The following is a 23501-nucleotide window of genomic DNA, read 5'->3' on the forward strand; positions in this document are numbered from 1 at the left end:
AAGTAAGATCATTCTTAATCTTAAGCATAAATCTCACGATCGAAGAGTTTTTTTCAAAGTCTGTTGACTGAATGATTTGCAAATGTTCACCAGCAAAATACCAAGTTACATCAACTACACCAAAATCAATTTCTTTATTTTGTAGCTTCTGATGTAATGATTTAAAACATGAAATCTTATCAGCAGCTAAAAACATATCAAGTTCATCGGCTATAATGTTCCGGACAGATGAAGATGCTTTAAAAGTTGTTCTTAATGGTGGTGGAAAAGTAGGTATCAAACTAGGCTTGACACATGTGAAAACTGATGGAGGATCGCGAGGCCTTTTTTGGCCGAATTTGGTAACTGTTGGATATCCAGGTGGAAAGTGTCTTTCGCAAACAACTATATCTGGGCTGGCAGGCACATTATCTCGTGGAATGACATTCATCCAACGATTATATTCTTCTTTTTTAGAAGGAAACCGAAAAACTTTTTCTTTATTTTGCTTATTGTAATTACCATTACAGTTCTAGATAGATTTTAGATTCAAACAATATAATATTTTACTTAATTTGAAAATTAACCAAGATGTCGCTAGAACTTATTAATACAAGATAAGCTTAAGAGTATTAGATTAGCCCCCAGCCCCAGGCCCCGATTAACGCGTTTACGAGGCCTGTTAATACAGACGGCTATGTACAAAACTGATTATGTTTCTTTCACTCGAGAACATATTGGTAATGTAAAACCTAGTTTATACAAAGTTAGAAAAATTTGTCTATCTACAAAGATTTCCAACTTAATTTTTTTCTTCTTGGATCTTTTACTTCTAAAACATAATCAGCTTAGTATCATTCACTTGTATAAACATTTAAGTATGCCTATATTTACATTTAAATATGCCTATAAATTTTAAGTTCTAACAAGTTGATTAATGTGTACACATTCAATATAAACACAAACCTCTTCTTGCACAAGTTCAGATAGTTATCTTTTAATAAAAACTAGCCGTCATTGCCAAGTGCATTTTTAGAAATTTGTATCTACACATTTTCTAATGATGAAGTTAGAAACTTCAGTATTAGAAAACATGCACAGTTTGTTATCATCTCTAACACTTAGAAACTGTTGGTTATTTTTATGAATTAGATTGTATTTTATTTTTGAATCAACTCAGCCAAGAATAAAGGAAAATAAAGCAGAAGTTCGCCAATAGCAATTAGGTATCATCCTTTGTACTTAGCACAGAAATCAAATGAACTCACATAAAAAAACAAAAAAAAAAAACAAAGAATATATTTAAAACCAAATAAAAAATAGCTTAATAACATTTAAAAATCAGTTATTGCAATCAGTGCAAGCAATAATAACAAAAAATAAATAAATAAATAAATAATTAAATAAAATAAATCTTGTCATGCTTCAGAACCAAATGAATATTCGATTTAATCTCTTTGTGTTATGACTTGAGTTTGTAAAACTTTAGATGAAATAGTTAAAAAGCTAAATGCTTCCCTTGACCACAACGAACGGTTCAACACCAGAGGTTTTCCTCGTTGTGCAGCTTTGGAATTGGCATATATCTTGCAAGACGCATTCACAGATGTAAGCTCATGTTGCTCGTTAAAAGATAACATTGGCATCTTGGCAAATCATAGCAGTGAAAAGCTCATTTATGTCTTGCAAAAGTACCCTTACCATTGCCGTACTAAAGACAAAATTAAAAACATCAAGCTAAAAATTTAAAAAGACGGCAGTTTATATAAGTTTGTTCAGCTTGGCAATATAATGAGACCACTTATGTAGTTTATATAAATTTGTTCACTTTGGCAATAAAGATAGACCTTTTATGTAGTTGAAGTTTATATTTTATCTATTGCTTTTGCAATTATTTTTAATTGTTTCGCTAAATATATAAATGAGATGTTCTGTTAAACTGTTCTTACAATTTTTAATTAAAAAATTAGTAATTAAAAAGTTAGCGTAGTTTTTTTTTTTTTTTAATTTAACTTAGGTACCTTGACATCACTAAACACAAAAATCGAAAAGATCAGATAAAATAAAAGATTACCGTAAAATAAAATATTGATAAAATAAAAGTACGGCTGCGTAAAAAAAGCCTGCATTGCTAAACTTAAAAAACTGTTGGAAAGAGCTACTAAAGAAAGAGCTACTAAAGTCTTTTAATTTAGTGAATCGCGATTTGGTTTTTTCTTAGGCGCACATGTATCTTAGTTGCTTTTTTTTTTTTTTTTTTTTTTAGGTTATCAGAGGTTTTTTACGCTATCCTTTTATATATGCTTACATTGAAATAAATAAGACCCTTTACGCAAACATAAATAAATTAGAGAGGAAAAATACATATAACCCTCGCTACTTTGCTGAAGAGAAATGGATGGCTAGATACAGCTTTTTAAATTCGTGTGCTATTTCTTTCGATTAAGGTACTTTTTGAAATTCTTTTTCAAAGAAAAGTAAGCGTAGTTTTCCTTTTTTAAATTTAATTTATGTGGCTTGACATCACAAAACACAAAAATGAAAAAGGTAGGATAAATTATAAGATAAACGTAAAACAAAATATAGATGAATCAAAAGTTAGGCTGCATAAATAAAACATGGAATGCCAAACATAAAAACTGTTGTCTAGAAAGAGCTTTTAAAGTTCTTTTTTTTTTGTCTTTTAATTTCGTGAATCAAATATAAAAAACATCCAAGACTTAGATGGTTAATTCCTTGAATGAAAAGATGAACCTACCCACTACAAAGGTTGTTCCTAGCCTTCCGTTATCAACTTATGCAGTTCTGTGAGGCTGTCTGATTTAGTACCGTTGATAGTGGAATCGAACATACGACAATTTTAAAACTCTGATTCTGAATTCCTTGAATGATATGTTAAACTTACCCACGGCTTTATTTACACCATTATTCGTTATGCTGACACGGGTTTGTATTGATGATGGAGTCTCTCCTGTTGAATTATCTTATGAATCAAATCTTTTTTGGTGTATATTTATTTACTCCTCAATACGTGAATATGTTTGCAGCACATACCCTTCTAAAAAGTTCGTAATCAGTTTATTCAGTTTTCTGTTTCAGATATATCTTATTCTATTGCATTTGCAGATTTTTCTTTAATATTATAATTTAAACTTATTATATCAAGGATGCATAAAAGACAACATTAAATATATCATTATATATTTCCCACTGCACTTAATGATATCCCACAAAAAGTCATTGGCATCTTATATTTTCTCTTCTTTATATAAAACTAAATATCATAAATACAAATAGTACAAAGATGTTCATTTAACCTTATCTACAGAATTAATTTTGGGGTTGTGGTATAATAGAGTATCATCAACCACTTTGTGACAATGTCAAGCTGCAAAGTGTAGTGGTGTTGTATAATCACAAGCCTGAGCATTAATATCGGCTTTGCGGATAGAAAGAGTATCCACAACATCCTTGTGACCTTGCTGGGCAGCAAATAGTAATGGTGTCTTACTGTCATTGGCGTGAGCATTAACATCGGCGTTGTGATTTAGTAGAGTCTCACAAACGCCTGGTTACCGATTTTGTAACGGCAAAAACCGGCTTGTAATCGATGAAGACCATTAAACGGACCCCAAAGCGCAAGACCAATCGGGAAACTACTTCAGGTTGATGCAACGAGACGACTAGAAACGTGTGTTTGACAACACTTAACATTTGAAGGGCGCCCCTTGTAAGACCTCTAACCCTATCCCTACCCTATACCCTAACCGTAACTGTACTCCTTACTCTAATCCTAACCCTAATTCTAACCCTAACCCTAACCCTAAATATCATTAATACAAAGAGTGCAAAGATGTTCATTTATCCTTATCTAGACAATTAACTTCGGCCTTATGGTATAATAGGGTATCAACAACCTCTATGTGAAAATGCAAAGCTACAAAGTGTAATGGTATGTTATTATCATTAGAATGAGCATTAAAATCGGCGTTGTGATTTATAGTGTCCATAACGTCCTTGTGACCTCGTTGTGCTGCATAGTGTAATGATGTCGCATTATCTTAATCTTGAGCATTAACATCGGCGTTGTGATTTAAGGGGGAAGTACCCCATAAATTTAGTAAAAATTGAAAAATTTTTTTTTGTTTGTTTCGGAAGCAAAAACTAATGAAGAACACAATGAAATAAAGAGATTTTGTAAGCAATGTCAGAAAAGTAGAGTAATTTCAATTTTTTGAACCATACTCGTCAAGTTTAACCATAGCAACGCACATAGCAACGATAAAGCTTCTGCTTATCTGCTTATTTCAGAGACTCACATAAAGTTATAAATCTCCTTTTAAAAGAGGTTTTTTTTTTTTTTTTTTTACACAACTTCAATAAATTTACACATCGTTACATTAAAACTACATATAATGCAACGTAAATAAATGACATCATATAATGCAACGTAAATAAAAAGAAGAATATAACATAATATTACCACGTATAACATCATAATAAAAAGTGGTTTAGCAAGTATAACACATCATAATAAAACGTGGTTTAACAAGTATAACGTAAATTAGTATAGTTTCTTATCATAAAGACTATCAGTATTTTTTAAAAATAATAGAATAAAAATAAGAAAAAGATAAGAAGACAAGAAATTTTCTTGTTACTTCAAATATATATATATATGTTGTTGTAAAGGAAAACTCGTAGAAGTCTATGAAGACTTATCATGGAGTACCTTTTCAAATTGTTAAATAAAGTCTATTTCATATTTATATATAGTCAAAACACAGTCAGTGATACACATAAATATTTCAGTATAGATTCTGTTGTTAAGTTTAATACATATCAATATAATTGTTGATATTAAGTATGAGGTGTTTTATTTTATTTTTTAAGTTGGCAGGATTATTTAATACTTTAAGTTCTATATTTTTTGATATTATTTTATATTTATTTTGATATTGTTTTATCTACTTTGTTTTTACTTTAATTATCTACTCTGCTTAAATTAAATTTGACTCGGTTGCCTCTAATTATTTCAGTTTTTAAACATTCCTAAAATGCATATACATTGTTTACATGAGCTGTTAAGTATAAGAAGAACATATTTTATCAAATTTTATTAAAAAATAGTCTTAATTATGGGAAGAAAAGATAGAACTAAGCAAATAACTAGAGTAACTTGAAAGAAAAGATTGTTTTGTGGTAACCAACACACTTTATCATCACCAACACCAATGACAAACTCAAAAAAAGATTCAGACATTGATACTAGTTCTTCAAGATCAGCCAGCAAGATTGAGTATATTAAAAATGATTCTCCAAATAAGAATGATGAAAAAATAAAAGGTTATAGAACAATTGATGTGGAAATTTTAAACACTATATTTGAATCTTTATGTTGTCCACAGTGTATTAACGATTATAGCTTGGTATTGAAAGAAAACTTTGTGAAAAAAAAAGGATATCCTTCAAATTTAATATGTTGCTGCAGTGTTTGTGGATATAGAAAAGATTTCTATACATCTAAAGTTTGTAACCGCACTCATGATATTAATCTTCGTATTGTATGTAGCATAAGATCAATTGGGCAAGGGTATTCAGGACTTGAAAAGTTTTCTGCATTAATGAACCTCCCAAGTCCAATGAGTAAAAAAAATTACAATGGTTCCGTAAAGCTTATTACTGATTCTGTTACTACCGTTGAGAAGAAATAAATAAAAGGTAATAGCAACAACATTGTTGATAATGGAGTTTCAACTGATGGAACTTGGCAACGTAGAGGGTACAGTTCACTGAACAGAGTTGTGACAACATTGTCAATGGATAATGGAAAAGTGTTAGATGTTGAACCAGAACAGTTAAACATGACACCTGGGAAATATACATCAAGTTTGTGCGATAGTTAAAATCGAAAACGTATTTTTTTAGCTAGATATAAAAATCTAGAGTCATCCAAGAAGCAGCAAAAGATTCTACGAGGGTTGTCAAAAGCATCAAAGGACAAATATGAAAACTTTGAGTGAAGTCAGTATGCTCCTGGGTCATTCTGAAACTTTATTTTAAACATAATTTAGTTATATTTTACATTTTTTGTGGAATTAAAAATTTTTTTTTTCTGTTTTTGCGTTTTTCTCAAAACAAGGTTTTTAAATGCCTCGGCTGTGATAACTTTGGAACCGCTTGGTGTTTAATGATGAAATTTTCAGTAATTGTCCTATTTTATACCTTCTGTGATTTGAACCTCTACTTTTACGAAATACTTGACAGAACACGGTCTACATCAATTTCAGTTGCCTAATTTTGACCAAAATTTATTAAATGACAATATATTTTCCCCCTTAAAAACTAACTGTCATATTTTTCATAAAATTTTAGGTTCAGATCACAGTTCAAAGTATTAGTTAAAGGGAATTGCAATATGACAGTTTGAATATATGTTGTTCTTCGGATAAGTTAGCCGGGGCATTAAGTGTTTTTTGGTTATTTTTTCAATATTTTCTAAGTTACCATAGCAACAAGACACAGTTTTTAAAAATTTTCATTCTGAAATATAAATATTGGACATTATATATTGTTTAAAATCAATTTTAATGTTTGAACATGAGTTTTAACATTTTTAGGGTACTTCCCCCTAATAATATCCACAACCATATTGTGACCTTGTTCTGCTGCAAGGTCTAAAGGTGTCTTGTTATCATTATTGTGAGAATAAACATCGGCGCCGTGTTTTAATAGAATATCTACTATCTCCACATTACCTTTTTGTGCTGCAAGGTGTAAAGGTGTCTTATCATAATTATCGCGAGCATCAACATCAGCGTTGTGATTTAATAGAATATCCACAATCTCCTTATGACCATTTTGTGTTGCAAGGTGCAATGGTGTCTTTTTATAACCATCGCGAGCATTAACATAAGCGTTGTAATTTAATAGAATAACCACAATCTCCTTATGATTTTTTCGTGCTGCATAATGTAATGGTGTCATACTATATTTTGTGGAAGCATTAACATTAGCGTTGTGAATTAATAGTTTTTCCACAATCTCCTTATGACCATGTTGTGTTGCAAAATGTAATTGTGTCTTATGATCATTTAAGTAAGTATTGACATTGGCGTTGTGATTTAATAGAGTATCCACAATGTTATAGTGACCTTGCTGAACTGCAATATTTAATGGTGTGTTATTATCATTATCGTGAGCATTAACATCGGCGTTGTAATTTAATAGAATATCCACAACTTCTTTATAACCTTTTTGTGTTGCAATATGTAATGATGTCTTTTTCTCATTATCGTGAGCATTAACATCGGCTTTGCAATTTAATAGAATATCCACAATTTCTTTATAACCTTTTTGTGCTGCAATATGTAATGGAGTCTTTTTCTCATTATTGTTAGCATTAACATCTGCTTTGTGTTTTAATACAATACCCACAATCTCTTTATGACCTAAAAATGCTGCAAGGTGTAATGGTGTCATATTATTTCTTGAGTGAGCATTAACGTCGGCTTGGTGGTTTAACAGAGTCTCCACAACGTTCTTATGACCCATTTGTGCTGCTAGGTATAATGGCGTCGCTTCATTATCATTTTTAACATCTATATTGTCGTTGTGATTTAGTAAAATATCCACAACCTCCTTGTGACCATTGTATGCTGCATCGTGTAATGGTGTCCCATAAAAACGAGAAAGAACATTAACATCAGCTTCCTGATTTAATAGAATTTCCACTACCTCCTTGTGACCCTTTTTTGCTGCAAGGTGTAATGGTGTCTCGTTTTTTTTATTGTGAGCATTAACTTTGGCTTTGTGGTTTAATAGAGTGTTCGCAATGTCCTTGTGACCCATTGCTGCTGCAAGGTGTAATGGTGTCTCTTTAGCATGGTTTTCAACATCTATATCGTCGTTGTGATTTAGTAAAATATCCACAACCTCCTTGTGACCATTGTATGCTGCATAATGTATTGGTGTCCCATCAAATTGAGAAAGAGTATTAACATCAGCTTCCTGATTTAATAGAATTTCCACTACCTCCTTGTGACCCTCTTTTGCTGCAAGGTGTAATGGTGTCTCCTTACTTTTACTGTGAGCATTAACTTTGGCTTTGTGGTTTAATAGAGTGTTCACAATGTCCTTGTGACCCATTTGTGCTGCAAGGTGTAATGGTGTCACATTATAATTTGAGCGAGCAGTAACAATGGCGTAGTGCTTTAATAGAGTATCTACTATTTCCTTGTGACCCCTTTGTGCTGCATGGTGTAATGGTGTGGCCTTATTTTTATCTGGTGCTGAAACTAACGATTTTCGCAGTTTTGGTTTTTCTCTAAAACTTCGAAGAAGAACATCAACTATTTTGGTATTATTTTCTTTGCTCGCTTTATGTAAAATTGTATTCCCCTTTTCATCGCAAAGAGTGTCCTTAGCTGATTGCCATAATTCAATTATCTTTGCTCCATAGAATTCTACAGCTCTTTTAGGTAAAGTGCTTTCCCTTGCTAATTGACTATTAAGAAAACTCCTAATGACAGTGTAATCTGGCTTTATAAAAATTTCTTTTAATACAAATTCTGGTAATGCTGCACTTTCATTTGAAGTTTTCTGTTGTAAACTATCTATTAAAAACTTAGCTATTAAGTATTCAGCAAAAGTACGATGTATGAAATGAGGCTTATCTTCAATTATTTGAATAATAATCCCGGCTCCGTCATTACCGTATTTTATTTCATCAATATAAGAATCAAGTTTCTTTTGCTTATCTTTTAATAGTTCATTCCATTGTTTTTTAAGTAAACTTGTCGCCAAAGCTGGATATTCTTTGAAAAATTCTTGACTGAATTTTATAATCAGTAACTTATTTTTATGTTCTTCTCCAAACAGTACATAAAAAGCCAATTTTTGATGATTTTCTACAAATTGAGCGTAAGATTCATCAATGTGTCTTTTTATTCCTGGTTTGTATAAATCCAATTTGTTTTTTTCTTCATGATAAATTCTAAACTTGTTGCTTAAAAACGTCTCATATAAATCAATCAGGTCAAGACTTTCAGGTAGATTAAGTTTAGTTTGATTTGAACAATTAAATTCATTACATTTCTCTTGAAATGCTTCTGCTAACATTCTAGTTTGAAGAGGAATACCAGTAAATTCTGTTCCTTTACCTCTGATTGATTTTGCTAGCAGCTCAATTAATTTATCAGCGTAATACTTTAACAATTCCTCCTTATGAGGAGACGGTAATTTCTGTTTCCAAAATTTAGTTAAAAACATTATCTGATCATCTTTAGAGAAAGGTCTTAACGTATACGCAAACTGTTGTAATTGATTCTCTAAATCTGCCTGCATATTAATTCGGGTAGTAATCCAAATTTGCTTTATAGCTCCTTTCCTCAGTTTTTTTACTAAATCAATTACAACCGCATTATAGCCTGGACTAATTTCATCAAAGCCATCAAACATTATTATTATTTTACCATTATCAAAATAATGCTTAAATAAAGCTTGTTGTAAAGCAGTAAATTTTAGTAAATTATTTGAGAAAAAATCCACTGCATTACCCTGTAAACTAGAAAATCCAATGTCGTTTAGCTCTTTCAGCTTATTAGTATAGTTATTAAGATCAATTCTAATTAAACATATTTCAGATGATTGTTTCATTATCTTCTGCGATAAACTATTTAATACCGTAGATTTACCCATCCCTGCTGTGTCAGAAATAATAACCACTTTATTTTTGCTGTCTTGATTCAGTATTTCTTCTTCTGAATATGTTTTGGTATGACTTTCATCTGTTTCTATATATTTATGTAACCCAGATATTGCACCTTGTGATTGTTCCCATACCAGCTTACCTGATTGATATTTGAGCCAATGGATATTATTTTGTGGGTTGTCTGTACATAATTGTCTAAAATTATCTTCTGCGTGTTGATCATCTAAGATTACAAACTTGATAGAGTTATTCTTATCAGGGTCTTGAAGTAATTGAATTTTATCCACTGTTAAGCCTAAACTTTGAAGATGTTCTTTATCAGTGCCACTAATAGCAAATAAATCTTTTTTGTTTTCTGCCTTAAAGATTTCTCTTTTAATCTCTGTTTGATAATTAAACGTACGATCTATGTAATAACTTGCATCATAATCTTTAGAAATTATTGGTAAATTACTATCTATATCTACCGTAATCTCATTTTCATTAATAAGCGGAGTTAGTATTTCTGGATCTGAAACTAAGTTTAAAAGGGCTTGCTCATCGTTTCCTATTAATTCTTTTAAAGTTATTCTTTGCTGACTTTTAAAAACTATCACATGGCCTTCATCTGAGATTTTCTTTTGAAATCCAGATGATAAGGTTTCCCACGTTAGTTTAGGTAGTTCTTCAGAACCATACTCTAAATTTAGCGCTTTAGCCTTTGATGTAACTATGTCACCCAAATTTTTGCTATCACTGTTGTGAGCTACTAAAATAACCTTAATTTGATGTTGGTCTCTTAATGCTTCAAATAAATGTCCGTAAAAGTCCTCGATGATCCTCTTGTTACGCTCAAGATCGAAATTTTTTTTACATTCAACTAAGATCAACGAATAATTCTCAGAATTATCATTTTCTCTAAGAAATTCTACCAAACCAATCAATTGCTCTAAATTTAAGATTCCTTCTAAACTCAAAATAATATGTTCTTGTGTCGTGCTATTTATCTGTTTAAAAGCATTATATATTCTAGCTAAACCAATAAAAGTATCTTCTTCAAAAGAAAAAATGAATACCTTTCTAGTGTCTTTAGTTAAATATTCAAACTCTTTATCATCTTTACAAACTTGGAGGTGTTTATTTACCGACTCATGATAACGTAAGCATTGTGATTTGATAATTTTTTTTTTTACACCGAATTGAGTAAGTGCATTTTCAACTTTTCCACCTACTTCAGGAAAGGAGGACATCAGTTTTTTTACATAAGGAATTAACTTATCCAAATCCTCTCTATTCTTACACTCAATTTGCTTATTATCGTTTATTTTAAATTTTTTTAACTCAACTTCGATTTCTTTCTCTTTTTCTACTTCATTAACCCCACAAAATAAGTCATTTGGCCTTAAACTATCTGGCAATTCACGTAATTGCTGATATCTCCCTAAGAATTCTTTTTCAGATTGAGTAAAAACATTAACACTACAGCTCTTACCATTGTAAGGTTTTGTTTGATAACGCATTATGATATAGTCTGATGTTTTTATTAGCTCAGTTTTAACTTCTTTTGATGTAATTTCTGGATGATAATCGTTTAAATCATTTGCCCACCTAAAAAGTTCTTTCCATTCCTTTCCCCCAAGTAGTTTTGTACAATTTGGCTAATCTACTACTTCTTGTATATTTGCTCTACCAGAGCTATCTCTAAAAACATGACCTGTATTCTGATCAAATGCTTTCAAAATATTTTTCATTTTATGTGTTGCCATGTTGTACGTCATAGTATGTTTCTTAACCAAACTCATGCCAGGTAAATCAACGAAGATCCTATATATTGTACCTACATGTTGATTGTAAGTATTAACTCGATTCGGTGCAGAGAGATAAATAGTAATATCTAAGTCATTTGCAGAAACAGATTTTCCACTATATCGAACATCAAAATCATCCTCCATTTTTGATAACATTGCCTTACAGCCTGGGCTGTCAAACACCACTGTATGGGTGTGATAACCTTCTGGCTTAACCAACCCAAATAAATGTACAATACCATTTTGCCCAGACGGATCGTGAGTATCATTTATTAAAGTAAGATATTTTGCTGTAAAAGTGGTAATTTGTGCTAACCACCCTCCTAGCGAATGACCAGTGAAAAATAGTTGAAATTTTTTTGCAGGTTTATCGCTAAACTTCAATTCACTTATAACTTTATTAGCAAATGTAATAGCAGAGTTCATTTGTGGTACGTAGCAGTTATTGATTATTCCTTTTATATCTGTATACAACGCACCGAATTTTTTAAGTTTAGTTCCCCGATGGGATATAACTACTTGCTGATTCTCAGGATTAAAATAAGCTGCACCAAAATAGCCATTTTTTATATCAGCATTAGTAGCAATGGTTAACAATTTCCAACCTTTAGGTAAATCTTTTTCATATTCTTTTCTTTCCTCTCCTGTTGTACCATAATCTTCGTAAGCCTTCAAAGCCAATTTTGCAAAAACATAAGGTGTGGGATAAGGAGCTACTGCAAGTTTATCAATATAAGGGCTAGAATCTCCTAATAATAAGGTTTCTATCTGCTTTCTATCACCGCAACAACAATCATATTTTAGCTTGATATCCTTTTTTAACCTTTTTGAATAAAGCGGCAACACATCTGTCGGCGTTTTTATATCCTTCATCCATGGTTAAACACCTATTCATAAGATAGAAGCATAGGTAAATAACTGCCTAATTATTACCAAATCCTACAATATGATTAATGGCTATTTCAATACACATGGTTAACTAATTAGTTATTTTAAGTTCATAATTTAGAAAGCAAAATTAACAAATTATTAACAATAATAAGAAAAATTACTATAGAAAATTTTAAAATTAGGTTTTAGTAGTAACAATATCACGCTACTATTTAGCATGCATAGGTCTCTTTAGAGAAATAGCAATATTTATATAAGAATGAGGCATAAAGCTGTAGAGCAATACTTATGAAACCTAGAGAGTTTGTTTTTCTCAGTTTTTGTTAAAAGTTTTCAATAAAAAAAGCAATATACCTTTTCCCGATTTCTCTTTGTATTAATCATATTGATCTGGGTTATATTTTGTAACTTTCTGTGACTATCTTTTTATAGCGCATTCCCTATTTTTAGAAAGACAGTAATAATTTTTACCTTTAAATTTTGGCGCTTATCTGGTTTCGCACCCCCCTTCCTTTTTTTTTTTTTTTTTTGCGGATTCTGGAAGATCTTTGTCTGAAACGGAAAAAAATGGTATTCATTTTTATATTTGACAAAGAAAAAGTACTCTAATTCACATAGAATATTCCATTTTTGCGTTAAAAACGACGCACAGTGACTCGGAACGATCAAAAAACGTTAAAAATTAAACAAAATGAGACAAAAATTGTAAATAAATAATGTGATATATCAATATAATAGTTTTTGGGTCAAAGATTTCAAAATTGTTAATAATTTTTTTTTTTTACGCCCAGCTTCGACGCGCTTGATGCGCGCTTACGCGCGTATACGCGCAATTAAGGTGACTATACGGGTACAAAATTTTTGGCTCTATATATTTAAAATTTACTAAAAAGAAAAAAAAAAGTCTGATATTTTTGTTTAAATTTAAAGACTTTTCTAAAAAAAGGCAGCATGTAATTGTATTTTTTTGGTTTATATATCAGCTTAAAAAATGTTCTACCGAGTTCCAAAAATACATACATTTTTTCTAGTTAATTGACATTTCTACTTTTACATTATAAAGGGATTACTGCGGTCGCCTGCGTATTGGAAGTTAATAAAGAAATAATAAATATGAATAAAATATTGGAAGTTATTGAAGAAATACAAATGTTGATAAACACTTTAAAACCTTGTTTTCCGCCATTTTTGAAAGTATTTATTATTTGATAAGTACAACATGTTTGAAAAAGCTTAACTGAACAACTTTAGTATTTCCTGTAATATAAAGTTAACTTAGATGTAACAATGTGACAAAGCCATTACAAAATAAAATTTTAAACTGTAAAGTAAAAAAATATATAATGTAATTTAAAATGTTTCTGATATATTAGTTTTATTATATTGATGGTTCTTAAAAACAATAACAATGAAAAGATTTGATCTTATCCCAAATATACGTGAATTAGGAGTGGATAAATTAAGATTATGGAAGGATTTAATTTTTGAAATAGAAAATATTGAAGAAATTCGCAAAGAAAACTTAAATAAAGTAAAGGTTGCTTTAGTTATATTTATTTCAAAGGTGAAGAAAAACTAAATAATGTGGACGAAACTATGATACATTTATACAAAAAGAAAGTTGCTGGCTTCAAAGAAATCTTATGAACAATAAAAATAGTCATTTTAGTTCTGGAAGGCCCCATTAGCAATGGAATGTTCTTGGAGAGCAAAGCAAAAGAAAAAAAATAAAAGAACTCGCCACTAAACATCATGAAGCTCTATTTTTAGCTTCTGCAAAATGTGCAAATGCTCTTCAGAGAACGGTTAAATTTATATGTTGACATGCCTAAAACTGGATCTGGAAGTACCAATGACGGCAATACTGCCAGAAGAGCATTTAAAAATAGTAAAGTTTTTTCTGAAATTACTAAAGTTGATTGTGATATAATTGAAAGATTGCATAATATTCTCATAACCATATCTTGTGGATATCCTATTAATATCAATGAATTAGATTTATACTGCACTGAATCAGCTAAATATATAGTGAGTTTGTACAACTGGTATGTTATGCCTCCTACTGTACATAAACTGCTACTGCATAGTTCTTCTATATCATATAAATTACCTTTTCCAATCGGGGTATATTCGAAAGATGCACCGGAGAGAAATTAAGAAATATGCCCATAATTATAAAAGTGGTCTAAGTCATATATTTCTTGTTTCGAGATATTTAATGATTCGCATTTGAATAAATTAAAAAATTCCGTATAACGTTGTAATTACAACTACTTTTTAAAGGTTCATTTTTGACGATATCGTAAAAATTACATTGAATATATTTAGTTTAAAATCATGTCGTGTGAATTAAGTGATAAATTAATTTTTTTTTAAATTTTGACTTAGACCACTTTCATAATTATGGGCACAAATACAAGGAATAAAAAAATGAATAGAGTGTTATCAACAAAACAAAATTAACTAAACTATTTGATGAACAAAACTCAGTATTTGTTGGTTTATACTTCTTTATCTATTGTAATGAATAACTTTAGTAGCTTTTCAGTTAATGTTTTAATTTAAGTCATTTATTTGTTCTTTGTATTTCTTAACGCTTGTAAAAAAACCAGGTAAACAGTTTCAGCGGTTTGAATTAATGGTTTTAAAACTATCATTAGAAAGTTTTAAAATGGAGTTAAAAGCAGCGTCGTTTTTAACGAGAAAATGGAATATTCTAATGTGAATTAGAGTACTTTTTCTTTGTCAAATATAAAAATGAATACCATTTTTTCCGTTTCAGACAAAGATCTTCCAGAATCCGTGAAAAAAAAAAAAGGGGGCGGGTAAATTCTGTAAACTGTACTTATAATAGAATATTTTAAATATTATAAAAATCATAAACCAAAATTAGTAACAATAAATTATAACAGTTAATTGTATACTTATTTCACATAATCATTACTGTTTTAATTGAAAGCTATAAATTTTGATAAAATGTCAACTACGCCATTATTAGGAAAGTCTAAATATAAGGATCGACGATCACGTGAGCACCTTACTTATGCTAAAACAAAAAATATAAATAAAGTAGCACGTAGCGTAGGAAAACATGGTAACGTAATGCAAGTATGATTTTAATGGCATATAAGCTTGGGTTTTGCAAAATACAAAGCATAATCTCACCCAGAATGTGGTGAGGTTATACTTTATATTTTGATTTATATTATGAAACATATCAAGCTACTAATAATGGTTTTATGTGTATAGAATATGAAGAATGGGGAAGAAAATTAGCAAACACTATTGTTACCAACATGTATTTCAACAATGAGCAACATTTCAAAAATGGAACCATCAGAAAAGATGACGTTTCTGCTTTTTAAGTTCGACAAAACATGAAAGATTAACGAATAAACACATAACACAATGAATTCAACATTGCAATTTCAAAATGGTATATAGATGGTTTCTTTAAAAATCAAAAGAATATTTACTTTGGGGAAAATTCTTTATCTGTAAGTTTATGTAGCTGTACATTTAAAAAAGTTTAGATCATAGTTTTAGGGGAAAGTGGGGAAATATGAGATAATGTGCAATATGGGCATCTAAAATATCCTTTTGTAGATCCAACCAACATAAAGCTCGCTGAAGTGAAAACCATGTTTATATTAGGAGACCGCTTCCACAGATAAATTACAACCCTTTTAGAGAAAAAGCATGTTGAAATCATGTGATCAGATGAAAAAGGGAGGATAAAAACAACAGTGATATAAAGTGGGTGCAAAAAGTATCCGACACAAAGGAAAAACTTTATTTGATTAAAGACCATTCAACAAAATAACATAACAAACACTATTCTAATATAATTTTACATGGGAAATACAAATATCATATCAAAACAACAATATCATTAAATGTTGACTTGATAATTGCAATTTTGTAAAAGTTAAGGTTCAAAAAGTATCCAACACCTTGTAAAAAATTTACTCAATACTTCGTAATGCGACCTTTAGCAGCCAAAACTGCTTCTAAACGATTGGAATACTTGTTCACAAGATTAGCACATATGCTAATAGGAATTTTAGCCCACTCTTCCTTGCATATTTCTTTCAATTGGAAAAGGTTTCTTGGATCTCTCTCCTGTACCCTTAATTTCAATTCCCACCACAGATTTTCAATTAGATTGAGGTCAAGTGATTGGCATGGCCATTCCAATAAGTCAACTTCCCTCTCCTGAAACCATGCACGAGTTGCCCTAGCCGTGTGGTTAGGGTCATTGTTTTGTTGGAATATCCAACCTCGAGGAAGGCTCAACTTTTCGGCTGACTTCACGAGACATATCTCAAGAATGCCCCAATACATTTCGGAGTTCATCCTTCCTTCTATGATTTCCAATTCCCCATGGCCTGCAGAAGAGAAACAACCCCAAAACATTATGCTGACACCTCCAAACTTCACTGTTGGGACGGTATTGTTCGGGTAAAACGCAGAGTTCTTCTTCAAACACGACTGACACAGTTCCGACCAAACAACTCTATTTTAGTCTCATCTAAACATAGCATTTTATCCCAAAAGCTTGAAGGTTTACTCAAGTGCTCTTCAGCAAAGTTCCGGCGTTACTTTACGTGAACTTCCTTCAAGAGAGGGGTTTTTCTTGGTGACCGAGAGTGGAATCCTCTCTTTCGAAGAACTGTCCTAACTGTATTCTTCCAAACATTAGTCCCAGATGATTGCAAGTTCTTTTGCAGTTCAGAGCGAGTCAGTCGAGGATTATTCTGTACTTTTCGAACTAAATTCCTAGCTGTACGGTCAGACATTTTTGTAGGACGCCCTGAAAGAGGCAGGCTAGTCGAAAGATAGAAGGATTTCTACCTCCGAACAGTATCACCAACTGCCGGAATTGGGAAACTTAACACAGATGAAATTTTTCTATATCCCAAACCATCTCTGTGAAGCTGAATAATTGATTTTGTGGTTGATTCAGACAATTCTGCAGTTTTAGGCATTGTTGAAGAGCGTAAAATTTAGGCCACCTTTCAATGAAGATGTCAAATAATGAATGACTGCAGTTAGAAAGATTCTATGACGTTCTTTTGCATTCTAGAAAGTTCCAACGTTTTCTGATTCTAGAATATTCCCTCGAACATAACGAATGATAAAGTATTGGCGAATCAAATTCTTTTTTTACGATGTGTTGGATACTTTTTGAACCTTAACTTTTACAAAGTTGCAATTATCAAGTCAACATTTAATATTGTTGTTTTGATATGATATTTGTATTTCCCACGTAAAATTACATTAGAATAGTATTTGTTTATGTTATTTTTTTGAATGATCTTTAATTAAATAACGTCGAACCCAGTTAGGTAAGCCCAGCTTTAATGCTTTTAGATGGACATGCTTTACATACAAAAAATTTAAAGGCAAAAAACCTTGAAAGACAAAATCATATCATAACGATTTGTCTACCACCGCATAGTACACACAGAATGCAACCACTTAATGTGTCGTTCATTACACCGCTGACAACATACAATGATTCTAAAAGACAACTATGGCTATAATCATATCCTGGGCAAATCATAACTGAACTTCAGATTGCAAGCATATTCACTAAAGATTTTCTTCATGTTGCCAGCCCAGCTAATGGGTTTAAGAAGAGGGATTTGACATAGCAATTTAAGGTAGCTGCAATAACAGAAATTCCGGTAGCACCTACAACAAATATAATAGAGGAACAAGATATAAACACAACAACCAATCTGAGATAAAAGATACCATCGTTATCCAGCAATACTTATTCGAGACCTGTTTTTTTTTTTTTTTTTTTTTTTTAAATTTTTTTAGCATCTTCTTCATCCTGTGAAAATGGTGAGGTTATGCTTTGATTAAATCTTTATTATATCCTTCTATTTGTAATTTTAGAGCCGTTAACATTTGAGCAATACCGAAGTTATCGCTCCCAACACCCAGGGCCTCACTCGAAGAGGTCTTTCAATAAGTGGTGTAGTAATGGCGGTATGGATGAGCCCTTTAAATGGAGGGTTCATCCGTACCGGGGTGTTGGGAGACACCGAAGAAAAAACAGCAACCAAAAGGTTGTAAATATTTTCAATCAGTGAAGATATTTATAACTTTTTTGTTGCTGCTTCAGTGATTTACTTTTTTAGTATTGTAATTTATTTTTTTTTTTTGTAATTTTTTTTTTAATAATATATTTTGTAAATTTGGTTTGATTTTGTCTTTTTTAGTTAATATTTTATTTGTTTTTCACCAATTAAACTTATATATAGTTAAATTGATTCATTACCCAATCATCATAATATGATGCTATATTCGATTGTTAAAAATAATTAATTGGTAGTTTAATTTATTGAACTCACTGCTTTTAAAACTTTTTATAAGCCAAGACAATATGTTTAGCTATATAAATGCAACTTATTTGTATCTTAATTTGATTTTTTATCTTTAATGTTTATAGCTATATAAATGCAACTTATTTGTATCTTAATTTGATTTTTTATCTTTAATGTTTATAGCTTGGCTCCTTGAAGAATTTGTTATTTTGATTTTTGATTAAAATATTTTAAATCTGTCTTTTAAATTAAACTAAAGTTTACTAAAAGCCAACATGAAACAACGTCATAAAACAACACCGACACAGGAGCGGATAAATCCTGATATGCGGATTAAAAAGTAATACTTCAAAACAATGTTTTGAAAACACACCGCTTATATCTTTTTAAATGGATAATTTACGGATGTTTACAATAACTGACAGTCAAAAATGAAGACTTCTCTGTTTTCTTGTGCATATGACAATTGTAAAAGTACTTTTACACGTCGATATGATTTAAAAAGGCACATGATCAAGCTCCATGGAGTCAGCGATGTTAGTCACAGTGGAAATTGTTTATGTATTCAATGTGGACATCGATTCCATAAAATCAAAGATTTGCGAAAACACCTCAATCAAAGTCATAATATTGAATTCAGAATCGAGTTACTCAATTTTGATAATAAAGCAAGTAAGTCTGCTAATTGTGGCTAATAACATTAGTTGAAAAATGTCTAATGTTATATTAAATATATAGCATCAATTTGTTTGTATTTTTGCTTAAAAGTTTTTGATAGCTGGAAATGTCAGTTAGAAGAAGAGAAGGGAAGTTCTTATATTAAGACTCAAGGTGATGTTATTGGAAAAGATGGTTCCAAAACAAAGTATTGGCAATGCAATCGATGTGGTATATATAAATCAAGAAGAACTGGAAAGCGCAGAATTAAGTCTTCAGGTAGCATGGTTTTTTAGTTTGCTTTGTGACAAAGTCTTGTGTCTTACTATAGCATGGAATTGTAACATTTAGAAAATGAAGTTTTATTAGTTTTATATTTATATATTAGATGATGTGTTAATTAAAATTAGATTTAAAATTATGGTAAATAAGATTTTTTTTGTGAAAGGTCTATGCATATAAATCTATTTGAAATTCACTCACATATACATTATGTGTAAGTAATGCTTTAAATTTGTAATAATTTAGGAACATGCAAGATTGAGAAAAATTGCACATCAACCATCAAAGAAGTTACAAATAGTGATGAAAAAGTAAAAGTTGAAGTCTGCTATACTCATTACGGGCATAGCCAAGACTATCATCACACATGGATAACTAAACGTCAACGCCAAGAAATTGCCTCTAAACTACAACAAGGAGTTACACGCAGAAAAATTCTTGATGATATAAGGTAATTTGTTTACTTTAAATGTGTATTATGTTTATATGGATATTTTTGCAATTGAAGAGCATTTTTCTAAACAAAACTCTATTAAATCTAAAGTCAATTTTTTCTGATCTTAAAATATTGGCATACACCCTGTCACTTACAAACCTTTTGATTCCACAGTCTGTAATATGGTTCCAAACAACTAGTACATAGTAATTTGTTTTTTTATTCTTGTCATAAATGTACTTACAAATTTTAATGATAGGGATGATATTGGTTCTAAGTTTCAAAGAATTCATTTAATCGAAAACAGAGATATTTTAAACATCGGATACGCTTTCGGATTGCAAGAGGTGCAACGACATGCAAATGACCAAATGAGTGTTTTATCATGGATCCAAGAATGGGAGCAACTAGATAAGACCCCTATTCTTTTTTATAAACTTCAAGGTAAATAACTTACTTTTAATGCTCTTGGCAGTAAATCTTAAAAAAATTACTTTATTTCCATATATTAAAAAAATTAAGTTTTATAAGCTTGAAATTTCTGCATTCCATAATATTGTGGAAAGAATTTAGCAAACAAAATTTTTTTTAAATATCTTAATAAAATCTTTTTTTTTATGAAAAATTATATTTTAGGCCAAGCTTCATCTCAGCAAGAGTTTAAAGATGAAGATTTTATCATAGTAATCCAGACAGAGGCACAGAAGGAAATGCTGGAAAAATTTGGGAGTAATGGTTTATGCTGCGACTCAACACATGGAACAACTGGTTATAATTTTCTTTTGATTTCTCTACTGATTATGGACGAGTTTGGTCAAGGTCATCCAATTGCTTGGTGCTTAGCTAACCATGAAAATGAATCATTCGTTAAAGTCTTTTTCAAAAAAATAAAAAATGAGGTTGGGACTATACAACCTAAATGGTTTATGACAGATTTAGCTCCACAGTTCTACAATGCTTTTTGTGAAGTCTTTAATGTTCAACCAAAATGGTTATACTGTGCATGGCATGTAGACAAAGCATGGAAAGAAGAATTGCGAAAAAAAATTAAAAATTTTGAAATTGAAACAGTTGTTTACAAAATGCTTAGAACAGTTCTTGAGGAAACAAATGAAATTCTTTTCCAAGATAAATTTTCCTCCCTCATTAATAGGCTGGAATCCCATGCTACTAGTGAATTTAAAGCGTATTTTTTAAAATACTGGATTTGTGTGACAAAAAGCTGGGCCTATTGCTACCGCGTTGGTGAAGGTATAAATACAAATATGTTTGTTGAGGCATTCCAAAGAACTTTTAAATACAACTATTTAAAAGGAAAGTGTAATAAACGTGTTGACACAGTTCTTGTGAATCTTCTTAAATTTTCAAGAGATAAATTATTTTCTCGCTTGATAAAATTAACTAAAGGTTCTTTGACACAACGTATGCAAAACATTTATGACAGACATTTGAGTAGTAAAAAAATGTCTTATACAGTCATAAATAAGACTTCTGATGAAAATGTTTTCCTAATCAACTCTGAAGATGGGCAAAACAAATATGTTGCAACAAGACTGTCAGGCAAGTGCAATACAGTAGGTTGTCGGTTGCAGTGTATAATCTGTTTTGTATGTACACATACTTTCCATTGCAATTGTTCTGACTTTCTCATAAAAAATACTTTGTGTAAACATGTACATCTGCTTAAGGACTTTTTAGCTGTGAACAATAAAGTTGATGACAAAGCTAAAAATTCAGTTGAACTACAGGACGGATACTCTTATAACGAAATAAATTCAATAAAATGCAACCTAGAGAAATTACACAAAGTTTCAAAGTTTGAAGAAACAAAGTCTAAGACAGAGAACTTGCTTCATACCTTGATGCACCGTGTTAACAACTGTAGCAACTTGGATATTGAAGCTTTAAAATACATTGGAAAACAAGTGAGTAATGAACCATATCAAACTTTTTAACAGTTATTAGTATTAAATTAAACACATTTGCACTTACTTACACACAATTAAATATACATATTAATGTATATGTGTGTATATATTTACAAATATATATATATATATATATATATATATATATATATATATATATATATATATATATATATATATATATATATATATATATATATATATTGGAATCTATTTTAGATAACAACAACAATAAACACTTTTGATGCAATGTCAAAATATCATTCAGTGAAAGAAATAAAGATGTCGTCATTAGTTGCTTCCAACAAAAGAATTAAGCCTCAAACAAATTTTGTTTCAACAAAGAAAAAAAGAAAAGAGAAAACTAATGTGCGTTTTTGTAAACCCACTACTTATGAGAAAGAAAGTATCTTTAAGGCCGAAAAGCTGATTAATAATGAAGATGAAAAATCTCTTAGCACTGTTGATGGAGTAACTCACAAAAGCTGTTCCAATAAACTTGCTACGACTGGGATTTCAACTATAAACGTAACGATTCCAAATATAAGTGTAAATATAGCATAAAGATTAGTTAACAATATTCAAATGTTGAATCAATTTGGTTTTTTATCAATATTTCAAAAAATAAAACCTTAAAATGTCATATGTTGCAATACTGAAAATAAAATTTTATTATAAACATTTTGGTATATAAAAATTTTATTTTTTACAATTATATCCGTTTGACCAACAAAATTTTGTTATACACTTCAAAAGGTCGTTTAGCGAAAGAGCTCGTTCCGCAAGTTCGGCTTCCGTAAGCGCTACTTTCGTATGTAGCATAGTTTTATTTCGCAATTCAACTTGCGAAAGGCGACATTTCGTAAGTAGCATTTGCGAAACGAACATCGATGGTTTTTTTTGTTTCGTAAAATTCGGTACGAAAAAAAAAATTCCTGATTCTCAATATCTTTCCGAAAGAATTTTATTTTTCCGGAATTGTACGAAATATTCCGGTTAACAACTCTAGTTTTAACACGATTTGTGTAAACATCCGTAAATTATCCATTTAAAAAGATATACGCGGTGTGTTTTCAAAACATTGTTTTGAAGTATTACTTTTGTCATCCGCATATCAGGATTTAACCGCACCTCACCGACACTGCATCATGACAGCAGTTTAAGTATGACAACAGTGGTCAATGTTATAAAACATTTTCTAGCCTAACGCTAGAAAGGTCGTAACTATGATGGATATTGTTACCCTACGACAATTTCAACGTGATTAAGTTTATGAGATAACTTTAAAATTGTTATTATAGCCATAGTTACAAAGCTATCAAATTTAATTTAAAACAAATTTATAAACAATTGTATATTTAAAAAAATATATTTATTGGTTTTCAATAACATTATTAAAAGCAATTCGACCTAGACGAACTGAAGTCATTTAGGCATAATGTTTAGCCACTTCCGGATCCATTTTGTTAAGACAATTCACGATACGCCGTT

General features: G+C 30.6%; 2 protein-coding genes across 3 annotated transcripts in view; one reads left to right on the forward strand and one right to left on the reverse strand.

Annotated features, from left to right (window-relative positions):
- Positions 1 to 6504: 6504 nt before the first annotated feature.
- The window catches only part of LOC149893691 (uncharacterized), a 21313-nt gene continuing 4316 nt past the window's right edge, over positions 6505 to 23501 (reverse strand). The window contains exon 2 of one of the 2 annotated variants that reach the window (XM_090100851.1): positions 6505 to 12365. In XM_090100851.1, coding sequence (XP_089956977.1) covers positions 6544 to 11190 — 4647 coding nt within the window. In that variant the 5' untranslated portion in view covers positions 11191 to 12365 and the 3' untranslated portion in view covers positions 6505 to 6543. Of the gene's footprint in view, positions 12922 to 23501 lie in introns of both variants that reach the window. The other variant, XM_090100840.1, reaches the window with a different exon arrangement.
- On the forward strand, positions 19051 to 22600 carry LOC149893692 (uncharacterized). The gene is made up of 6 exons (XM_090100856.1): positions 19051 to 19379; positions 19476 to 19643; positions 19893 to 20097; positions 20342 to 20526; positions 20719 to 22007; positions 22230 to 22600. Exons 1-6 carry the CDS (start codon positions 19139 to 19141, stop codon positions 22572 to 22574), a joined length of 2433 nt encoding a protein of 810 aa, XP_089956982.1. The 5' UTR covers positions 19051 to 19138; the 3' UTR covers positions 22575 to 22600.

Source organism: Hydra viridissima, unplaced genomic scaffold, assembly GCF_058129835.1.
Source record: "Hydra viridissima isolate aposymbiotic clone 2 unplaced genomic scaffold, HvirCarnegie_v1 scaffold_1, whole genome shotgun sequence".
Classification (NCBI taxonomy): Eukaryota; Metazoa; Cnidaria; class Hydrozoa; order Anthoathecata; family Hydridae; genus Hydra; species Hydra viridissima.

Coding starts and splice junctions, on each gene's coding strand:
- LOC149893692 (XM_090100856.1), top strand. CDS start 19,139: ATGAAGACTTCTCTGTTTTCTTGTGCATATGACAATTGTAAAAGTACT. Junction 19,644..19,892: donor GCGCAGAATTAAGTCTTCAG/GTAGCATGGTTT, acceptor GTAATAATTTAG/GAACATGCAAGATTGAGAAA. Junction 20,098..20,341: donor AAAATTCTTGATGATATAAG/GTAATTTGTTTA, acceptor TTTTAATGATAG/GGATGATATTGGTTCTAAGT.